Raw genomic sequence first — 22,292 nt, 5'->3', positions numbered from 1 at the left:
CCCTCTGGTTCCCTGAATAGACCTCCAAACAGTTCTCCGGCCTTCAGAGTAGCTCTCTTAAGCTGGTGGGGTGCGGGGAGATGGGTCAGTTGTGGGGGTTGAGCAGAGGTCAATGTGTCAGAGGGAATGAACAGGTATGTGTGTGTATGTGTCTGTGAGTGTGTGTGTGTGTGTGTGTGTGTGTGTAAGGAAGCACACCCCATGTCAAGTCTGATGAGTCTATTGGGGTTTCTAGCTGGAAAAATGTTCAGGGTGATGAAAGAAGGAATATCTGAGTTTTGGTAAATAAATGCAAACCAGTGAAAATATCAATAAAATATTTTTAATGCCTACAATTTCTTTTTATACATAAATTGCAAAACTTTCACCTGTATATGCAAAAGTAGATTCTCTTGCAGGTCAACAGCACCAGAAAACAAGCTAAACTATGTAAATGTTTTTTTTTTTTTTTAAACTTGATTTGTCCATTATGTAAAAGACATGATGGATTTAATAACTTCAAAGAAATCTATATCCCACTCTTAATCATACACTAAACACCTGAATATTTATTTTATCACATCCACTCACAAAATAAATAGTAGTCTAATATATTCAGCACATTGAAAATAAACCAACCAGTTTCTCTTCATATATTTATTCTCTTTCCAAACATGTTTTGGTCTCCTGCTATATCTCAGAAATGTACTAATAGCTGCTTTTAAGTTACAAAATACAAAAACGGTAATTTCTTGGAGAAAATCTTGGGGTAACATTAAAAAAATGATATTTCGAGTTCCCATAGACTTTCTTTTTTGTTAACAGTCTTTGAACCTTCTCATGGCACACATGTAAGGCTGTCTGTGACATGTGGTACCCTGGCCTCCAAATGGACGTAATTGCATTTATAGTTTAGAGAAAATACAAAGACAAGTTTTTGAAAGTAGCCTTAAAAGAAGAGTGCCCCTTGCTTTGACATAGCAATATCAAAAGCAAGTGGGACTGTGCAATCAGAGCCATATGAGTTTTATGAAAACTACTTTCTTTTCACATCATCTGTTAGAGAATGCCACACCCATGATCATGTAACATTACAATCGTGAAATAACATTACTACATTCGTGAATTAACATTACCCAATAAAAGGCACATCTTCAGATATTGAATTAATAAAATCTGAAAATCAAAACAGTAGAGGATACATTAAAAACCAAGCACTTAATTTGTAAACCTTTATAAAATAACAGCTTATTCCAGTTTCTTCAAAGGTTTGTGAGCTTTTTGTAAGAGCCGTCAGGAATCGCAGAACAAAACGGAAGACAGGATTTGGAAACAAGGCCAAGATTAATTTAAAAGACTTTCTCAGGACTTTCTTTTTAAATGAGCTACAGAAGTGCCCTTTTATAATGTTGATGCCGAGGAATAATATAATCAACATCTGTAGAAGAAATGCACTCAAAAGTGGTAGATGCCTAAGGACACGACCTTACTCTTCCTATGAAGTTCTAGAACTTTTATCTAGCACAGTGGTGCCTTTCTGTACAAATAACTGCACGTCGAGTAAAGTGCTAGTAAACGTTAAGCCACCAGAAATCTTTCAGCTATGATAAGCACTTGATTGTAATAGATTTTCAAAGAGTCTAAATACTGAAAAAATATAGCCCAGAAAACAACTTTTGTAGGGGTGGGGCGGGAGGAAGCACAAAAGTGACAGCAAAGGAAATAATGTTCCAAACCTGTTTTATTACGTGGAACACCACACTACCCTTAAATCAATTTCACTGAAGATATTTTGAGATGGGTTAGAGGCAGTCAACAGGATTTTCTGCCAGTGTGACAATTCTATGTAGATCATTAGAGTGTTACTCCTGGTGATGAAGACCTCTTTCAGAGGATCCAGCTTCAAAGTTAAATGCTTGCACTTTCGAAATGTGAAACTCAATTCGAAATGAGTCAGTCTTAAGGGACTAGGTCAAATGGTTGTCCCATTAAGGGAGGTAACAACAGTAATGTATACCACCCAAACTTGGAGAATAAAGAAAGCTTTATGGATAAAAAGGAATACACCAAAACAACTTTTGGAACTGTTCTTCAAGCTTATGTCCCACTGTCCCCAATCCTCCATATTTAGAATTAAGGACAAAAGCTCTCTAGCGTCATCATATCTCATTTTCTGTTGCTGACTTTTCCTTGAGACTTGGCTTCTCTCCAGCCAGAACCTAGGTCAGCCTGATTGGAATTGCCTGGGTTTGAGGCTTAAGAGATCTCAAGTGTAAAAATAGGACTTGGAAAAAAGTGAGAATGAAGAAAGTTCCACAGCCCGGTAAAGCACCAGTAGCAGGGAACGTCCTTTTCTACCTGGGAAAAAAATCTCTTCACAGTGCATAGTTTGAAATAAAAGTGCAATATGGGCAAAAAGAGAAGGTGGTGCTCTCAATACACGTGAATTTAGTTTTTGGCTTTTGGCATTAATTGCTAAAGAATTTAAGATAAAATGCAGTCGTTAACATCAAGAGGTACAGGGGCACCTTTTTCCAAAATATCTTTATAGAGAGGGAGGAGGGGAGTCTCACATGTCACTTCCTTATTTTTTAAACTATTACTCTTCCAAATCTAATGTTTGAATAAAATAAGCATTTTTCTTCAGTATAAAAATGACTTTTCTTAGATAAAAATCAATCAGCACAGTGACCTTGTCTATTTTACGCTAAAGCCAACGTAAATTTGAAAGGAAAACCTGGAAACAGATTATTTTTAAACTAAATGGCATAACTTGTATTTTAACTGGAAAAAAAAAATTTGTTAATTGCCTTACCACCTAAATTAGTAAATAAGAATGCTCGGCATCCAATCCATGAATAATGTAAAATACGATATAATTTATTCTACTTTTTACTTCAAAGTCACAGAGATGACATCCATACGATAATTATAGAGCCTACTCTACATTTTCAAGTTCTCAATCCAAACATATACATTAGGACAGGTCACTTTATTGCTGGCAACATTCATGGAAGGGCCAGGTTCCTCATTAAAAGACAAAGTTTGATTGGGAGCTGGGCAGTGCTCTACTCACACATCAGCAGAACATGAAGAGGCAATCCTTTTTTTTTTTTTTTTTCCTTTTCAAACTAGCAAAGGAACAATGTAAGATTGGCTGACAGTGAGCGGCCCCCGTTAGAGTGCATAGCTCATCAGGATCAAGGCGGGCACCTGTGAACAGTTAACTTCATAAGCACGCTCACTGGGCATTCTATCATCTGCCTTAGGTTTAACCCTGGAAAGTATCTGAAAATACTTTATGCTCCAATGACAGCCTCCAAATAACAGTATGCATTCCTTCTCCTTGAGTACCCAAGTATAAATTAAAATCATAAAGGGGCTTCTTCATTCTGAAGGCAGGACCTCCTGGCAGCAGAGTGTCTCCAGAATTTCACAAAAATAATAAAAGCAGCAGCTAACGCTTCTTCAGCTTCTTAGCCTTTCGACGCTTCATTTCTTCTTCTTCACGTCTCATTTCCTCTAAGTCCTCCTGCATACCTAGTCTTAAACTGTCACACACAAAAAAAGAAAAAAAGTACTTGTCAATATAGATGACATTACCACCCTCTTTAAAAATTAAGAATGAAATTTCAACTGGGAGCTCATATGGAGTGTGCTGAGGCATTAAAAACGCCTCAAGGCTTTACCACTGAAAACAAACTAGCAGGAATATTTTTTACTAGGAGCCTCGGCCACTGATTCAACTTCTAGTAGAAAAAAGACCTCACATAAAACCTCAACATAAAATACCTTAACATTCCCCTTAAAGTAATAAAATGTAAACTGTTTATCACAATGGCTTTTAGAAATAAAAGAAAATTTATTCAATAAATAACATTCTATTCTTATCCCTTCGCATCACTTTAGTTGGATATTTTATGTAGTTACATGAAGGGAAGGCAAGAGGGAAGAGGTTTAATATTCTAGGTTGAGACTGACGGGAATTATCTTACCAAGTTAACACTATAAACAAAGCAATCTCTTGTTACCCTACCCTAAGAACTTATCATGAATTTTATTATCAGGTAGCCAAATAGGAATTAGACAGAAAGAATTTCATATTCCTCATCAGGTCCCTATGGCCAGCAGTGGTACAGGTCAGCAAGACTGAGATGTGTTTGATGTAGAAAGGGAATTAAAGATGGGGAAAGAAAAACAAGGAACTTGTTACAATGGGATCAGAGGAGGCCTCCAGCACTGACTGTGTGCCTATATAGGTGAGGCACCGCACTAAGCAACTTGTATACTTAATGTGATACCTCAATGGGTAAAAAGAGTAAATTCTCATTTTACCCATGAGAAGACAGATTGAAAAAAAAATTTTTTTAAGTTTATTTTTGAGAGAGAGCAGGGGAGGGAGAGGCAGAGAAAGAGGAGAGAGAGAATCCCAGGCAGGCTCCACAATGCCAGCACAGAGCTTCACGCAGGCCTTGAACCCATGAACCGTGAGACTATGACCTGAGCTGAAATCAAGAGTCGGATATTTAACAGACTGAGCCACCCAGGTGCCCCAAGAAGACAGATTTAGAAAGGCTAAGGAATTTGTCTAAAGTCCCACAGCAAGTAACCAGGATGGGAATTCAGAAGAGAGGGGCCCCAAACCTCTGCTCCCAATGGTGTAACTGAAGCAGCAAACAGAAAGGAACGATTAGGACATTTCTGCACAAATGTGTTCAGTTTTGTGCTTACCTCTTTGCTTCTTCCTTCTGCTGCTCTTTCCAACTACTCTCCATGTAACGTAAGGCATAATCACTTTCATCTTTGTATCTGATAAGAGGAAATCAATGTTGTTAGGGAAAACACCCAAATTCCCAAATATTTAGGAACTGCATCCTCCTGTTTTAAAAATCAGTATCTTTATAACTAATAAAAAACACAGGATTACTCTTCTTTCTTTGGCAAGGAGTGACAGAGGCAGAGGACAGGTAGCAGTGGGTTTCTGAAGTCAAGGCAAATTAAATGAGCCCTCACTACTCCCTGAAGGCAATTATTCCTGAATCTAATGTCAATGCAGGTACTCAATCCAACAATGCTTACTCACCTCACTCGCCTCTAGTTACAGAATAGTTTATATTAAAATCCTGAAAGCACACTATATATGGAAATCATTTTGTACATATTAATCTCATTTGAGCTTTGTGAGAAAGGACTTTAGAACACAGACTGAAGCAGGCAGATTAAAGGTTTGACCAAGAACATATAACTAGCCAATGACATTACTAATATTAGGTTTTTATTAAAAAAATTTTTTTTAATGTTTATTTAGTTTTGAGACAGACAGTGAGTGGGGGAAGGGCAAAGACAGAGGGAGACACAGAATCTGAAGGAGGCTCCAGGCTTTAAGCTGTCAGCACAGAGCCCGATGTGGAGCTTGAACTCACAGACTGGGAGATCATGACCTGAGCCAAAGTCAGACACTTAACCAACTGAGCCACCCAGGTGCCCCATTAATATTAGATTTTTAAATCTGATTTTTATTCCAATTCTTTTTAGTACTCTTTTTACCAAAAATTTTTTTTAAACACTTTTTCTCAGGATTGCCTTCTAATTTCTCATATCCATGGCTTTAAAGGAGAGGGCAACTGTCAACCGATATGCACTATGTCCCTTCTGTTTTACATATAAAACATATGTCCCTTCTGTTTTATCTCATTTAATCCTTCCAGATGTCATTCTGAAAATAATTTACTCAAGTTTATCCAGCTAGGAAGTGGTAGAACTTCTATTCAAACCCTGATCTTTCATCTATACTAGTGTTCTCAAACTTTAATGTGCATTTGAATTACCTGGGAACCGTATAAAGCTGATTTAGATTTGGTAGCTCTGAAGTAGGGCCTGAGAGCCTGCATTTCTTAACGCTGTTGTCAGGTGATGTCAGTGATGTTGGTCCCATACTGACTGCTGTCCAGGGACCACACTTTTGAGCAGTAAAGCTTTTTACATCAAAGAAAAGCAGATGTCAGATCAGACCAGCTTTCAACACAGGTCTGTGATGTCAGATCAGACTAGCTTTCAACATGGGTCTGTGGATGGCTTTCTGAGTTCAAAGCCAATTTAGTTCGATTCCAATAAGCTGCTTCACTCTCATTAAATATACATCTTACAAGGGCAACAGTTTAAAAAGGTATTTTTTCGCATGCAACCACACAAAAAATTCTGAGTTAACCGTTAGGTGGTGCCAAAAGAGTAAATCTTAAACAATCATCCAATGGTTCCTAATTAAGAATTTTATTCAATGCCTCTGCTATTAATGTTTGCTTTTCCCCCATAGCACGAGTCATTCAAAATAAGTATATCATTTATCTAAACCACCTATAGCCTTACTTTTTTCGGTCATAGCCAAAGATTTCTCGAATGTGCTTGGATATTTCTTCCTGAGGTTCTCCTTCATCTTCGATAAAATCTTCCATTTCAGAGTCATATTCATCATCATCTTCCTCCTCTTCGTATTCTCGTTGCCTTTTGTAACCACTAGGGAAGGGAAGCCTTTGAGGACCTAAGAATAGAAAAGTCATTATTTATAGGAGCATTAAAACTGAAAATAGTCCCAACAAAGTTTTACATAAACTGAGATTTTAAGAATTCATTAAGACAGTATCCTCAAAAACCAGAGCCAGCAAACTGGCCCATAGCATGGACTCATTACGAAATCATCCCTGCTGCTTCATGTTGTCTACAAGGAGTAGAATTTCTATTTATCCCAGGGCTTACCAGAAGCATCTGTCACATCTTGTAGCCTAACAGCTGCCTTCCTTCTGGATTTAAAAGACTGATAAAATTAAAAAGAAAATTACAAATAGCTTACAGGATCTCTAACTTTTAATTCTGCCATGAAAAAGACACCAAAAGTAACAACCTACCATCTATTATCACAATTTCATTCCTATTTTTTTTAGAAGTCCAACAAAGTATGAAAGATTCCCAGAATTATGGATAATTATTGAAATGAGTAAGTCTGACTTTAAAAGAAAATCACTACATTATCATTATTTTGTCATTTTGCCAAAAGGCTGAATAAAACTTTGCAAAAGACAGGCAATGATCAATAGAACAGCATCTGGGAACAACTGCTTTCTAGTCCTTGATTACAGACACTCCTTTTATTGATCTACAGTTGTTTTTAATACGCATGGCTTGTCTCCTTAGCTCGGCTCAACTTCTGCACTGTTGACATTTTGGGCCAGATAATTCTTTGTGAGCAGACTCTCCTGTGTCCTATAGTATAATAGCAGCATCCCTGGCCTCTATCTACTAGATATCAGTAGCATCCCCTGGGCCCAGTGGTGTCAGTCAAAAATGTCTCCAGACACTGCCAAATGTTCACTGGGCATCAAAATCATCCTTGGTTGAGAACCAATGTTCTAGCTGAACTAAGAAGTTAAAGCATGGAATCTTACCTAAGTAGATTCATAAAGGACCAGTAGCTAGGGCCTTGATGTGCTGCCCACTATAAGGAGCAGAAACACAAGGGCAGTTCCTGGTACATTGTGGATACTTAAAAAGTATCTGATGAATAAATAATGCACCAAAGGCTTCAAGTTTACAAATATACTCCAACTTTTGAAGAAAGGTCTCTCTAGTTCTCATGAAAAGGTAAAGATGAATTAATTCATTGAACCATATAAGGCATATTCACTCATCCTGTCTCACAAATCACATAGCCAAGTTTCATGCACTTGGAGACGTTACAGGGGTGAACACAGAGGGTCCCAGATAACTCTCTTTCTAAAGCCTTTTCCAAGTTATGATCACTAAAGGGACTCTCAGGCATAAAGAGAGACAGAGCATCAGGATTCTATCAATACAGGAGTACATTAAAGGGCACATGGAAGGGTTCACAGGGTCTCAGTTTACGTAAAACAAAGTACTCTTTCCAATTTCCTAGTAACAAGTCAATATCCTTAGGGTGAAGGACAGTTTTACCTTGGGCAGATCTGTAGCCAGATAAGGAAGCCTTCATTCCATTCATCTGTCCATTGCTGGATCGGCTAATTATATTCTTGGAAGAAATTGTTTCTGAGACAACGGTACACTTGGGTTTTAGGGGGAGACCAGAGCTACTAACTGTTCGCCCAGGTCCCAAGCTGCTCACTGGTCTTCCAGGGCCTGAACTACTGACCGTCCGTCCGGCTGGAACTGAGCCACTGACTGGCCGCCCAGGGCCACTGACTGGCCGCCCAGGGGGGCCAGAGCCACTCACTGGTCGTCGGAGGTCATGCGGACTGCTCACAGGCCGCCCAGGGCCACCAGAGCTGCCCAAAGACTTCCTAGAATCACCTGAGCCAGTGGTGGGTCGTCCAGGTCCACTTGAGCTATTTGCAGGATGCCCAGGGCCACTTGTACCACTGAGTGTCCGTCCAGAGAGATTTAAGTCACTGGCTGGCCTCTTGGTCCCACTGACTGATCGCTCAGGTCCTGAGCTGGAGCTGCCATTCTGGCGCCTGGGCATAGGGCCAGAACTAACTGTGGGCCGAGCAGTCCCTGTGCTGGGCCGCCCGGGAGCTGAGCTGGAGCTGCTGCCTGGCTGCCTGACGACACCTGGACTCTTGGCTTTATTCTGTGGGGTAACCACAGGCCCAGGCCTGGAATGGCTAGGATGGGGAGGAGATTTTTTGGCTTTGTGCTCAGTAGCAGATTTCTGAGGACCTTTAGCAGAAGTCTTTGGGACACTTGGTGAATAGGTGCTGGAGTGGGGCTTTCCAGCCCCATTGAAAACAGGTCTGTCATGGCCCTCTCGAAGTAAGGGCTGGGAGCAATTGCCAGATCCTGCTTTGGTCCTCTCTCCTGGCATGGATTTGGATGAAGACACACTTAAGTGTTTTTCATTGGCTGTACTGGGTCTGGATTTCTTCTCAGCATGAGGGAGGGGTGTACCCCTGGAGGAAGGGTGCTTGCCAAGTTTTGTGCCCACACTTTCTTTCTGAGAAGGTGCCTTTTTGGCTGGAGGTAGTCTTGCATCTGTCTCAGCTCTCTTTTTCCTCTGTTTCCGTTCAAGGAATTCTCGCTCCCTAAGTTCTTCTGCAGTCATAGGCCGCTCTTCTGTTTTCTTCACTACCTTGATCTCCACTGGTTCATACTGCTTTTTCTCGGCCAGCCTGAGTAGATCAGTGAAGTTCATGAGTGGCGGGGCACTTTTAAGGGGGACCTTTGGTTTGCTTTCAACTTTGGGAGGTTCTTGCTCCTCCTCATACTCCTGCTCTGACTCTGCTTGATTGTACTCTAAGAATTCATCATCTTCTTCCATCCCATACTCTTGTTCTGTTCCCTGGCTAGTGTGGCTTTCCATCACCTGCCTCTTCTTTGACTTTTCCTCAACGGGAATCCCGTTGTAACCATGGAAATTATCCTTTGTCCTCTTGGCCATAGCTCTTGCCTTCTTATCATGTTTTAGCTCAATTCGCTTTTTCACTAGTTCTTCTTTTCTCCTTTTCTCCTCTAAAGCTAAAATGGAGAAAACAAGAACAAAGTATTTCAAGGTCTGGAGGTCTCAAGTATGTTCATCCGAAATCAGTAGGTGGCCAAAACACAGGCAACATTCAAGTTACAGTTTGAAGACATCTAGGAATCAAAGGAGGAAGTCCTTTGAACAAGTAGCAGTTGAGTCATCTTTACATAATGAGTGGGTTACGTATGGGGTTTTCAATATGACAAAGCAAGCGAGAGACTGGGGTTTTAGCTTTAAATATAGAAAATAATTCATACCAAATAAAGATACCAAGTTAAGGAAACAGTAGGAACCACTTCACAGTCATTATTAACTATGAATAAATGAATACTTAAATGTATTAAATCAGTTTCCTTGTCATTTGCATGAGGTAAAACTACTGTTTAAGTTTGCTGGTCTTCAAAAATTGCCCCTATTTTTAACCTTTAAGATAGCATTCTTGATAATTAAAAAAATTAAAATACAAAATATGTAGAAGAAGATTCAGAATGAAGGTCAAAGAATGGAGTTCTTATTGGGACCTAGTGTGGCCAATTGCAAGATATGGCCGCTATCCCCAAAAGCACTAAGAAGAAATAAAAGATAACATCCATACAAATGATCAGCATGAGAACACATGTAATATGCTCTAAATACAGCTGACTCAGGCACACAAATCCCTTAGCCTATTAAGTTACTACAAGCATCCGCTAGTTAAGTACAAGCTAGTTGTGAAGGTAGAAGACTTTAAAATTGACAATAAAGCTATAGATATGTACCTTTTTGCCGGAGCTCCTCTTCTTTTCGTCTGAGAAAAGCCTGAACAGCTGCAGATTGGACACCCTTGACTTTTGGGTCTTTTTTGGGAGGCCCCACTGCCAAACTATACCTTTTCTAAAAATAAAAAAAGTAAAAGTTAAAAGCAATTCAACTTTAAAAATGTATTTGCTATTAGGTGTAAGGCATGGTACCAAGCAATAGAGAGGTTTACATACTGACTGAAAAACGGATTCTGAATAAGAGATCATATAACTAACATGGAAGCTTAGCTATAAAATTTTGGTCTAAATAGGATTATGCATGACTGTTTTTAGGTACAGAATTTCTTTGTAACATCCTAAATAATGCACACGTGAAGAATTCAGAGAAATGCTATTTTTATGTTATTTTCCCAAACAGGTACTTGGACTGGGGAACTTTTAAAAAGAAATCATCACTTAGAATGGACTGTTTAAAAATTCTGAATAAAAAAAAAAAAAAATCGACCTTTAGAACTAAGCATTTCAAAGTGTAACTTTTCAAACAAACAGAAAAAAACTACTCATAAAATGTTTTCTCTCCTGAATACCTTATTCCAGACCAGTTTCTAGTAAGACTCACAGCTACACAGGTTATTTTGCTTACAGTATAAAACACTGAGATTTTACTTTGACCATAGGCAAAGCTGGTGGCAAACCAAAGCTAAAAAGCATTTCAAGGAAATCTAAGCAGCAAGAAGTGCCCAATTCTCTGTACTTTTAACCACAGCTCTTATGTTCATTAAATATTTGTTACATAAACTGTTTTAGAAAGGTTTCCATATCACCCAAAAAATACTAATATTATCCTGGCGCAGATGATATTAATCTGGGTTTTGATTTTTATGTAACTACACTGGGAAATGACTAAAACCATAGTAATGTTAATTTGAACTACAACAGGAAAAACATTTCCATTGTATAAGTATCTATCATAAGAGAAGTATGATAAACAGAATAACTCAGACCAGGATGATTCATCTCAAGGACTATTGCACATTCAATATATGGATAGAATATGTTTTCACTCTTATGTTGATCCTGAGAAACTTAACAGAAGACCATGGGGGAGGGGAAGGAAAAAAAAAACAAGATTAGGGAGGGAGGGAGCCAAAACATAAGAGACTCCTAAAAACTGAGAACAAACTGAGGGTTGATGGGGGGTGGGAGGGAGGGGAGGGTGGGTGATGGGTACTGAGGAGGGCACCTGTTGGGATGAGCACTGGGTGTTGTATGGAAACCAATCTGACAATAAATTTCATATAAAAAAAATTAAATAAATAAATAAATCTATGGATAGCAAATAAGTTTTTAAATGTTCTCCCTCTTTTGTTAGGCTGATGACATTCTTATCCACTAAACCTGTTATTGTGCTAGTTAAAAAGGAAACACTAACCCCCCTGAACACAAATCCAGCTACTTAAAAACCAAAAAAACAGACTCCCCAAATGTGCATGAAATTCTTGGGAGGAAAGCCAAGGATCCATGCTTTTACTATGTGGCTAGCCAAATACAAGACATCCGAAACAGACTGGAAGTTCCAGCTAAGTTAGTTCACCAGTGAAGCAGGCCCTAATCCAGCATGAAAATCCTGCACGATAGCAATGCTGTGACCTGACACATCCCTGACAGAAATCCCAAAAGAGAGCACCCAGATTCCTCTCCCAGTCAGCTTGGTTGAATCACCATAAAACCCAGTAATAAGTCCCTATCTTTGTAAATTTAGTTGTAGATGCTTTCCATTGTGGATTGGAGCCCAATATTTAAAGAAGAAAAGGAGAGGGAGGGCACACTGAGGAGAAAGAGAATACTGCTTTACCTAACTGCCTATATATAAATTGTCCTCGATTACAAGAACCTCAAACATAAGCTTTATCTACAAAAAGTTTATATTTTCTTAATGGAAGAGCCACTATGAATAGGACTCAAGTTGCATAAGATATACACAGACTCATAAGCAGAGACATATACTCACTTCACCCTATCCAGTTAGTAAGATTTGTAAGAGGAAAGATGGATTTTTTTTTTTTGCCAAGACTTAAGATTTTCTTGTCCCCGCCAACAACCCAGTCCATATGTTCACCTGCCAAATCAAAGCTTATACAAAGCACCCCCCCAACCCCGCCCAGCCTCAAATGCCAATATACATGTTAGTGTTACCTTGAACAGCACTGGCTCATTATCTACATATTACAGCAAAAAGCACTTCCTAATTTGACTTCAGGATAGACATATTTCTTCCTAACCTGAGACTTCAAGGGATAGGTAATGGGATAGGACTAGCTGAAAAGCTACTCACGACTGCATACAGGCACCAACAGCGTCAATGGAGTACAGTTTACTAAGCTTCAGTCATTTGCATAACACCTGCATGATTTTTGCCCTTTTAGGATACCATCTGCATTATTATTTACTAATTTTAAGAAAATATATAGACCTAACACTATGACTTATTATTATAGCTTTACTTCAAGCAATAATATCCATGAAATGATTGGCTTGAGGGCTAGTTACATTTCTGCAAATCATGTTAAAATATAACCATTGAACACACACACACACACACGCACACACAGCATTTTGGAAAATGCCAAAAAGGAACATAAAAATACAGGAAAGGCAGAACACAAAGAAGAAACAAGGGAGTGGGGTGTTCAGGCTCTCAGATTTACTCAGAAAAGAAGTGCAAAGATTACTTTTAGCTTTTTCTTCTTTTCATATTAAATACAATTTGTTGTCAAGTTGGTTTCCATACAACACCCAGTGCTCATCCCAACAGGTGCTCTCCTCAATGCCCATCACCCACTTTCCCCTCTCCCCCACCCCCCATCAACCCTCAGCTTGTTCTCAGTATTTAAGACTCTCTTATGGTTTGCTTCCCTCCCTCTCTGTAACTTTTTTTTTCTCCCTTCCCCCTCCCCCATGGTCTTCTGTTAAGTTTCTCAGGATCCACATGAGTGAAAACATATGGTATCTGTCTTTCTCTGCCTGACTGATTTCACTTAACATAATACTCTCCAGTCCCATCCATGTTGCTGCAAAGGGCCAGATTTCATTCTTTCTCATTGCCAAGTAGTATTCCATTGTACATATAAACCACATCATCTTTATCCATTTGTCAGTTGATGGACATTTAGGCTCTTTCCATAATTTGGCTGTTGTTGAAAGTGCTGCTATAAACATTGGGGTACAGGTGCCCCTATGCATCAGCACTCCTGTATCCCTCGGGTAAATTCCTAGCGGGGCTATTGCTGGGTCATAGGGTAGGTCTATTTTTAATTCTTTGAGGAACCTCCACACTGTTTTCCAGAGCGGCTGCACCAGTTTGCATTCCCACCAACAGTGCAAGAGGGTTCCCATTTCTCCACATCCTCTCCAGCATCTATAGTCCTGATTTGTTCACTTTAGCTTTTTTCAAAGCATCCACCTATTTTCAACCACTCACACTGCCAATTTTAAATTCAGCTTTTTTGTTTTAGCACCTTTAATACTCAAGGGTATTTATCAAGCTGACTTTACTTTTACCCCAACAACTCTGCAGTACTTTTTGTTCTGTCCTATGATGTAGAAGGGATTCAATAAATCTATTAAAAGTCTCATTTCATGGGTCTGCTAGGAAACAAGAAGGGCAAGGTCCTAACTTGATGAGGCTTAATCTTATTCACTGACATGAGCTGAGTCATAATTAACAGTTTCTTACATCCGCTGTAGCTTGATGCACTCAAAAGCAGATACCAGGAAAATATTAAAATATTCTCTTAGGCAAACTTTAGGTCAAAACCTAGAAATCTGGGGTTAGAAAAAAAAAGGGGGGGGTCCTGTATCTCCATAGGAAATATTCTTCTTTCTTAACTGTTTTGAGATACAATTCACATACCATAAAATCCATCCTTTAAAAAAAATTTTTTTTTAAACTTTAGAGAGAATGAGTGAGCAGGGGAGAGGGGCAAAGGTGGTGGGTGGGTGGGAGGGAGGAAGTGAGGGAGGGGGAGGGAGAAGGAGGGGGAGGGAGAGAGAGAGAGGGAAAATATCTTAAGCAGGCTCTTCGCTCTGTCAGTCTGGAGCCCAATGTAGCTCAATCCCATGGGATCATGACCCTGGGATCATGATCTGAGCTGAAACCAAGAGTCAGATGCTCAACTGACCAAATCACCCAGGCACATAAAATCCACACATTTAATGTGTACAATTCATTGGTTTTTAGTACATTCAGAGTTGTACAACCATCACTACTATTGGATTGCAGAACATTTACATTATCCCAAAAAGAAATACCCGTTAGCAGTCATTCCCCATTCCCTCTCTCTCTCCCCTCTGCCCCTGGCAACCTACTTTCTGTTTCTGTGGATTTGCCAATTCTGGACATTTCATATAAATGAAATCATGTACCCAGTGTACAATTATACAATAATATTTATCACAATATAAGGGAAAATTTACAGGCCATAGACAAATGGCTATATATGAGTGATTATACAAAATATTAAGATTTTTCAAATTTGAAAACACTTGTTAATTTTCACTTGACTCTATTATTAAGTTTGAAAATAGATCCCTTCAAAGGCCTAGAAAATATCCTTGAGAGAATGCTCTGTAAGTTAGTTCCTTACATCACTGAACTGAGAAATTATAATTATTTCCCTGGCTTATGGAAAATTAAGAAACGATTAGTTTCTATGACCATTAAGTGTTTCAGTTTCAGCACAGGTATCATTTTAACTCTTTTGGAGTAAAAATAGAATATACCTAGAACTTTAAAATAACAATTATGTAATACCTAAATAAATTTAAATGGAGATAATGTAATTTTACTTTGATGTCAGTGTTGGCTTTTCTATTTTTTTTTTTTTCTCTCAAATAAAAACTTTCAAAGAAACAAAATGAAATCCTACAATATGTGTGGCTGCCATGGTCAGTTTTACGTGCCAGCTCAGCTAGGCTATAGCACTCAGTTATTTAAATCAAACACTAATCTAGTGTGGCCGTGAAGGTATTTTGCAGGTGTGGTTAACATCTACAATCAGCTAACCTGAGGTAAAGCAGATTACCCTCCATAATGTGGATGGTACTCATCCAATCAGTTGAAGGCCTTAAGAGCAAAAACTGAGTTTTCTCAGAGAAGAAGGTATTGGCCCTACAAATTTCAGACTTGCCAGCCCCCACAATGACATGAACCAATTTCCTAAAATAAATCCAACTGGTTCTGCTTCTCTGGGGAGCCCTGACTGATACAGTGGCCATTTGTATCTTGGTAGTTTCCCTTAGTACAATGTTCTCAAGATCCATGTTTGTAACATGGATCAGTACTTCATTTCTTTTTATGGCTGAATATTTCACTGTGCTGATTTACCACATTTTATCTATTCACCAGTTGATGGGTATTTGTTTTTACTTTTTGGCTATTATGAATAATGCTGCCATGAACACTTGTGTACAAGTTTGTGTGTGTGTGAACATCATTTCTCTTGGGTACTGGGCTATAGATCTTCTTAACCTTGAGCTAGTCAGACCTTTTTAAAAGGGGTTGCAGTCACACTCTGTTCAGTTGAAAGATCTGAGATTTGTTGTAACAGAATATTGTAATAGATAATCCCCTACGCCCAAAGGGGTAGCCCAGTAGAGAACAACGCTTTTTTAAAAACATAAAAATAAAAAGCCTCAGGCCGGGATTACATTATATTCTATTTAATAAAGCAGAAGAACTATTTGGCACTTGCTCCTGCATCAGATGGTCACATTTAGCTCTAGCAGCAGCACATTGAGATGCACCCACCAATTCTGAATCTGATTCAAGGCACCAGGCTGCTTCATTGTTTGAGCTTCATGAAAAGCAGCTGGACAAGAGTTTCTTTTATCCTAAGTGTATCCATTTTATTATACTGCAAGCCAACTCAGTCATTCTGCTGGACCCCAATGAATGATCCACAGCAGTGAAGCTTATGCCATTTAAATACAGTATCAGAGATTTTGCCAAGATTTGTAATTCTGAAGCCAACAGACCTAGAAAACCTTAACTCACTTTAAGACATATGTGTTCCTTGCATTGGAATTAAACTGTCATGGTCAGATAAGGAAAATGAGGAGTTTTCTGTTCTGGAAATATGTGTTAACCAAATACGTTACATTGGAATCAATAGTCAATCCCTTCTTGAAAGTTGTTCTTTACTCAGGAGAGAACAACATCTTGTTGTAATTGTAGAAAATATAAATTTCCTGATGGCTTTATACATATTAGAGACTTATTATTAGAGTTAGGAATATTCAAAGAATATATCTTTGAGTTTAATAATACTACACAATTTCACAAAACATCATAGGGAATAAATGCAGGCCTGGAAAATGAATGGTTTGCATTAGGCTTGCTTAGCTGGGTGGTTAAGAGAATGAAAATAAAACAGTCAAAAAGCACGCTATTCAGGATTGCTATAGGGTCAAATGTAAATTTACTATTATTGTGTTTATAAAAATATACATGATTATAAAATGTAGTATCAGATAGGTACCTCAGAGTCCCTAGCCCAACCTCTATGTTAGAAGTGGCCCAAAAAGCACAAGTGTGTATTAACTGGTTGTCACTCACAATTTGTAACAGAGTGTGAATTAGAATCTAAGTCTCCTGACTCAGGTCCAAGAGTATTCCCACTATATGTCTCACTTCTACGTTAATCCCAACACTTTCATCCAGCTCTAACCTCAATTTTTATGTTTACTTTGAGAGAGAGAGCGAGCGAGTAGGGGGATGTGGGGGCGGGGGGAGAGGGGGTGCAGAGAGAATCCCAGGCAGGCTCTGCACTGTCAGCCCAGAGACAGACACAGGGCCGAACCCATGAACTGTGAGATCATGGCCTGAGCCGAAACCAAGAGTCAAATGCTTAAGTGACTGAGCCACCCAGGTGCCCCTCTAACCTCAATCTTAAACACCCTTCCCAAATTTCCATCTGCCTCTTGGATGGTGCCATGACCTCCAATAGGTCCACCACTTAACTTTCTATCTTATCCACCCTCACCCTCAGACTATTTCTGTCAACCATACTGGCACTCTCCCACCACAGGCTGTAAGTCTATCTCTACCCACCAATTTCCAAATGCTGTTGGTTTGCCCTTTAAATTTCTCTCCCATCAGACTTTACTGTACATTGACAAGTGCCATAAAAACCAACAGTTATTGCCTAAGGCTATATTATATTGGGCTGGAGTTGAGGGTAGGAAGCTGGATGGGTTCAGGCTTTATTAAATGAACAACCGTCCTCATATCCAATAGACTCTTCACTTAGCACAGGGTCATGATTAAGAGCAAGAACTCCGGAGCCAGTTAGCCTGTATAAAATTCTCTGCTCTACCGTTACTAGCCCTGTCACTTTTTGGCTGAATGACTTCAGACAAGTTTCCTCATCTCTCTAGACCTCAGTTTCCTTATCCATGAAACAACCTTCCCTATATGGTCATCACAGTGACTGAATTAATCAATGTACATAAAGTGGTTAGAACAGTGCCTGGCACCAAGTAAGCATTATAAGTGGCAGTTGTTGTTGTTATCATTATTATTTAGAAAGAGATTCTCTTAGGTAGTGATGGGAAGAAAAATAACAATCTCTGGTGGTAGAGCTTCTAAAAGACCCTCTCCTTCCAACACTGGTTAAATAGTACTACCCCCCCAGGCTAGCAATTGAGAGCTACTTCAGACCCTGGCAAACTCCTCTTCAGATCCAAGCATGGGAGCAATCCAGTTACAGCCAATAAATCAAAAGTTGCAAAGTGATTGCAGAAACGTTTTTGTTGGCCCATACTGTTCTTTCAAAGGAAATATAACTACTGTAGCACACGGTAGGCTTCTTTGAATGCAGAGCTTGACACCTATTATTTTATATCTAGACTACTTCAAGAGCTTCCATTATTATCATTTTATATCCAGGCTACTTTAAGAACTTACATTATCTACCTGGCCCTCAGGACATCTGAACTTGCCACCCCAGTTAAAGTCCCTGAGCCCCTTTTCCAGTACCGACATTCTTATCCTCAAGGGGCTATAGCCCCCAAATCCTCATATGTTTAGTACCACATAAATGCTTCGTCTTTACTTTTTGATTTGACGATCACACCAGAGCGACAGCATCTTCTCCGGGATGATTTTCACAGTATGACTGTGAGAAAGCCACATAAGTCATCAATTAGTTACTTACAACCTACAAGAACCCATATTCTAAGCTCTACCATTCTATCAAATCAAGATACTTGGTTTTCGCTAGAGGAACCAGGGAGAAAACTTTTAAGTACAAGTGCGAGGTTACCAAAAATATCTTTTCTCCTTTAAATATAAACAGAGCTTGCGATGATAACTGGTTACATCACCTTGATCAGCTGTTTTTTAAATTCAGTTTTCCACTGGGAAATGATAGCATGCCTAATATTGCTAGGCATGATGCAATCCTTCCTTTGTTTTAATAAAACATTATAAAAATAACTATTTCTCCTGAAAAGAAACAACAGAAAAGAGTTTCCATTACAGAAATGTTCATTGCTTCTCAAACCAGACACAATAGATACCTCTTAAAAGTGAAGCCCTGGAGGGGCACCTGGGGTCAGCTGGTTAAGTGTCAACTCCTGATGTTGGGTCAGGTCACAATCTCACAGTTTTGAGATGAGCCCCGCGTCGGGCTCTGCACTGAGAGTGCAGAGCCTGCTTGGGATTCTCTCTCTCTCCCTCTCTCTCTCTCTCTCTCTCTCTGTTTTCTCTCTCTCTCAAAAATAAATAAACTTAAACAAAAATTCAAAGTGGCTGTCCAGGTGTTTTATATTTTAGCCTTCCTTGGAGTTAATCAGTGCTAGTCACCATAGCTCCTTTCTGTAGCAAAGTCTGACATAGGAACAATGAAGACTGAAATCTCAACATCAGCTCTGATAAGATTGAAATGGAAGGTGGGGAAGAAGATGGCTAAAAGGAAAATATGAACCAAGTACCAGAGTGGGATGCAAAGCCTCTGTGGTTCTCAGACCATCATTCAGTCAATACAGCTTATGTCAAACATGGGGTGCATGTGTATGACTGAATTGTTGTTTCTTGACTTGGATGATGGTTTACAAGGATACCTGCTTTGCCACAGTTTATTACACTGTACAATATATATTTCACAATTGATGGTGTGCTCTCAGAGGCTTTATTTACTTTGAGCTGATAAAGCAAAGTAACAGAATAATTAGATAAACCAAGTGAAAGCAAGATCATGGATTAAATTTAACTGTCTTGCTGTTTCTCAATAGTTTCTTTTGTGACACATTCATCTGATGTAAAAAGAAAAGGATTATAATGCTAACTAAATCAAACTTCTAGGCTTTCTAGCTTTTTGTGGGGGTTGAGGGTGGGGAGGGGAAAGTATGCTTTCATAAAATATATGCCTATATTCGTTTATTAAATTTTAAATGATCTCACCAATTCACCTTTCTTTTCTGCTTCCAATCTTTGTTATTTAATAGATTTGTTGATAATGTACATATTCTAAAACATACACAGATTTTGAAATCTTCTGCTCTAGTAGTATCTGGTTTTTAGAATAACTTGGTTCTGATTCTCCCTCAGAATATTACTGGGTATCAAAGCTAGTATTACCTATTTTTGACCTCCACTGAAATTCAGGAAGATCTAGAATAAAATATGGACCTAATTATGCAAAGATGAATGGTTACGGGATCCAATACTGACCTGTCTAGGAAATTTACATAATTTGCAGAAAATAAATTTGGTTGTTCAAGGTTTCAGTGGTTTAAGCCCATAAGTTCAACATACAGATCTTCGGGCTCATGGCTTAGGGGGAATGATTATTCAGCGTACTTGGGATGAAAGATGAATATATGGGAATTTAATAAATATTAAACTGACAGATATCAGTTTCATTTACCAATTGTTTTACTATCTTCAAATCAATATTTTCAAAGGGTAAAAGAATGGGCCAGACTCAGAAGACAAGAAAAGTGTAGAAGTGGGAAAAACAAAACAAAACACTGCAAATACACAAAAATCTAAGAAATGCTGAACGCATAGTGAGAGCTCAATAAATTCCAGTTGAACTGACTTTGACAGAGAGCTGTTCGAGGTCTATACCTCACTGCTCAAACCGCAAGTATCACAATGCAATTTGTCGGTTTACAGCTGTGCTGTGGGTACCATCTGAGGATCCAGAAATGATTAGTTTATGCAAAACAGCTACACCCCGCAGACTAGGCACTCTCCACCACTTCAGCGTGTAGATTTTAAAAGTCTTACATCGCTCTGCGAATACGGGCGAATTCGCAAAATTACTGAGCAAATGGGACATAGATTTTAAACAAAGGCAAACCTGGAAGGCCACAAGTAAACGGAAGTTGAATAACTTACCCATTCTGTTGGCCAAGGATTTCGTGGAATCTGCTCAACTTCTCTTCCCAATACATAAGGTATTATTAAATCTTTGGGAGGTTTTAATTTAGTCATCTCATCGAGAACTTGTTCGAGAAATCACACAATGTTTGACCCCATCTTAGGCGGGAACTCACCCAAAAGGCTATCAGACCACATCCCGAAAACCCCTGAAACTCCCCAACGTACACGCTTTCTTTCCATCCTTTGGGCTGAAGTTTATGCCAAAGCCAGAAACTACTAGCGCTGGATTCCACCATGTACCAGGCACGGTTTCACTCACCAGCCTTCACACAACTCTAAAACACCCGCACTGCAAAGTCCACGTTGCAGGGGTGACTAAGCCGGAGAAACCTACTCGCGGGAAGGCTGCCACTTCGCACCTCAAGCCCCTTTTCACCCATTCCCCAAGAATGCACGCCCAAGAAAAGCAAACAAGGCGTCCAGGTCTTCCCTCTCCCGGAGTCGATAGGCGGATGCCTGGAAGTTCCACGGGCCAGAAATTCCAAACTTGAAGATTAGGGTCTCCTACACTGGTGCCCGGCTGGTACTTACCGGCACGTTGTTGACACCTTGTCCTTTGGAAGCTATCAGGAGAATTTCCCTGAAATCCATGTTGACAGAGGCGGAGACACTGGGCCAGGCTCTCGGAAAGAAGTGAAAGTACGCCTTACCGAGGCGCCCAGCTACAGCCAAGTGAACTGCCTGGCCCACCCCTCTCCCACCCCTCCTCAGCACGACCACTTCCGGCGCCTTCCAATGCCGTCTGCCCGCCCCCTTTCCTCTTGCGGCCTATATTCTTTTAGGTCCGCCGCTCAGCTCTCGAGTCCCTGGCGTAACTTCCGCCTTTAGGCTCCAGACACGTAGAAACGTGGTACGTGGCTGCTGGCGTCGGCTCGAAGGGGCGGGACTAGGCCCTTCACGGACCAAGGAGACGCGGCCTAGTAAAGTGAGGGGTGTGGCCAAGGGAAAGAGCCACTTCCCTGGAGGCCGGGGCTCGCGACCTGACCATCTTGGTGTTTCTTATGACCTCTGAGTAGGAAGGCGAGGGGGTGGGGGGTTACCTACCAGGCCTGGGTTCGCTGGGTGTCACGGGTGGGCGCTCAGGTCCGAAACGGCAGGGCCCCAGCAGCTGAGCTGACGGATCTCGGGCAGGGGGTTTCAGTTACCGGTTTCTAGGCGCTCGCGAAATTGCGCAGGCGCACATGGCACCGACTAGTCCTCTCGTGTACACATTACTCATCACATCCTGGCACATGGTGTGTGCTCACCTCCTGCGCAGATGCATGCATGTCGTTCGTGTATAGAGACACAGGCTTGGTGCTTTTGCCCCATCTAGATAATAAGCTCCATGTAGTGGATAAATGAAGGAACTCTTTACATACAGTCCCAGTCTGAACATACTTGCGCACTAACGAAACATAACATGGCCCATATCATATTAATTTGGAGTCCAGTCTTGGGTTCCTTTTAAGAGTATCTGGGGCCTGTAAAGTCTCATTCAGTAAAATAACGCTAATTAGACCTGGGGTGGGAATAGGCCACGACTGGCTGCCAGCTAACAGGGCAGATATTTTAAGTGTGATGGAAAGCCCGTTCCAAAACTGGACTGTGGTGATGATTGTAAGTTTACTGAAAGTCACTGTACACTCAGAACAGG

At 40.1% G+C, this 22,292-nt stretch overlaps 1 protein-coding gene across 3 annotated transcripts; it reads right to left on the bottom strand.

The window, feature by feature from the left end:
* Positions 1–300: 300 nt before the first annotated feature.
* Positions 301–21,852, bottom strand: SPTY2D1 (SPT2 chromatin protein domain containing 1). 3 transcript variants are annotated; one of them, XM_053203395.1, is made up of 7 exons: positions 21,701–21,835; positions 21,188–21,276; positions 10,225–10,339; positions 7,945–9,462; positions 6,346–6,517; positions 4,711–4,788; positions 301–3,530 (listed from the first exon to the last, which is right to left on the bottom strand). In XM_053203395.1, exons 2-7 carry the CDS (start codon positions 21,245–21,247, stop codon positions 3,437–3,439), a joined length of 2,037 nt encoding a protein of 678 aa, XP_053059370.1. In that variant the 5' UTR covers positions 21,248–21,276; positions 21,701–21,835; the 3' UTR covers positions 301–3,436. The 3 variants fall into 3 exon arrangements, with proteins under 3 accessions (XP_053059370.1, XP_026928809.1, XP_014941259.2); XM_027073008.2 differs by lacking the exon at positions 21,188–21,276 and having other exon boundaries at positions 21,701–21,852; XM_015085773.3 differs by lacking the exon at positions 21,701–21,835 and having other exon boundaries at positions 21,188–21,572.
* Positions 21,853–22,292: the final 440 nt, after the last annotated feature.

This window comes from Acinonyx jubatus, chromosome D1 (assembly GCF_027475565.1).
Source record: "Acinonyx jubatus isolate Ajub_Pintada_27869175 chromosome D1, VMU_Ajub_asm_v1.0, whole genome shotgun sequence".
In the NCBI taxonomy this organism is placed as follows: domain Eukaryota; kingdom Metazoa; phylum Chordata; class Mammalia; order Carnivora; family Felidae; genus Acinonyx; species Acinonyx jubatus.
This window is presented reverse-complemented; position numbering and strand designations above follow the sequence as displayed.

Excerpts from the sequence above, each read along its gene's own strand:
- SPTY2D1 (XM_053203395.1), bottom strand. The coding sequence starts at position 21,247 with ATGGATTTCAGGGAAATTCTCCTGATAGCTTCCAAAGGACAAGGTGTC. Across the intron at positions 9,463-10,224 it reads AGAGGAGCTCCGGCAAAAAG|CTTTAGAGGAGAAAAGGAGA; the intron begins GTACATATCTAT and ends TCTCCATTTTAG. Across the intron at positions 4,789-6,345 it reads TTTGGCTATGACCGAAAAAA|ATACAAAGATGAAAGTGATT; the intron begins GTAAGGCTATAG and ends TCCTCTTATCAG.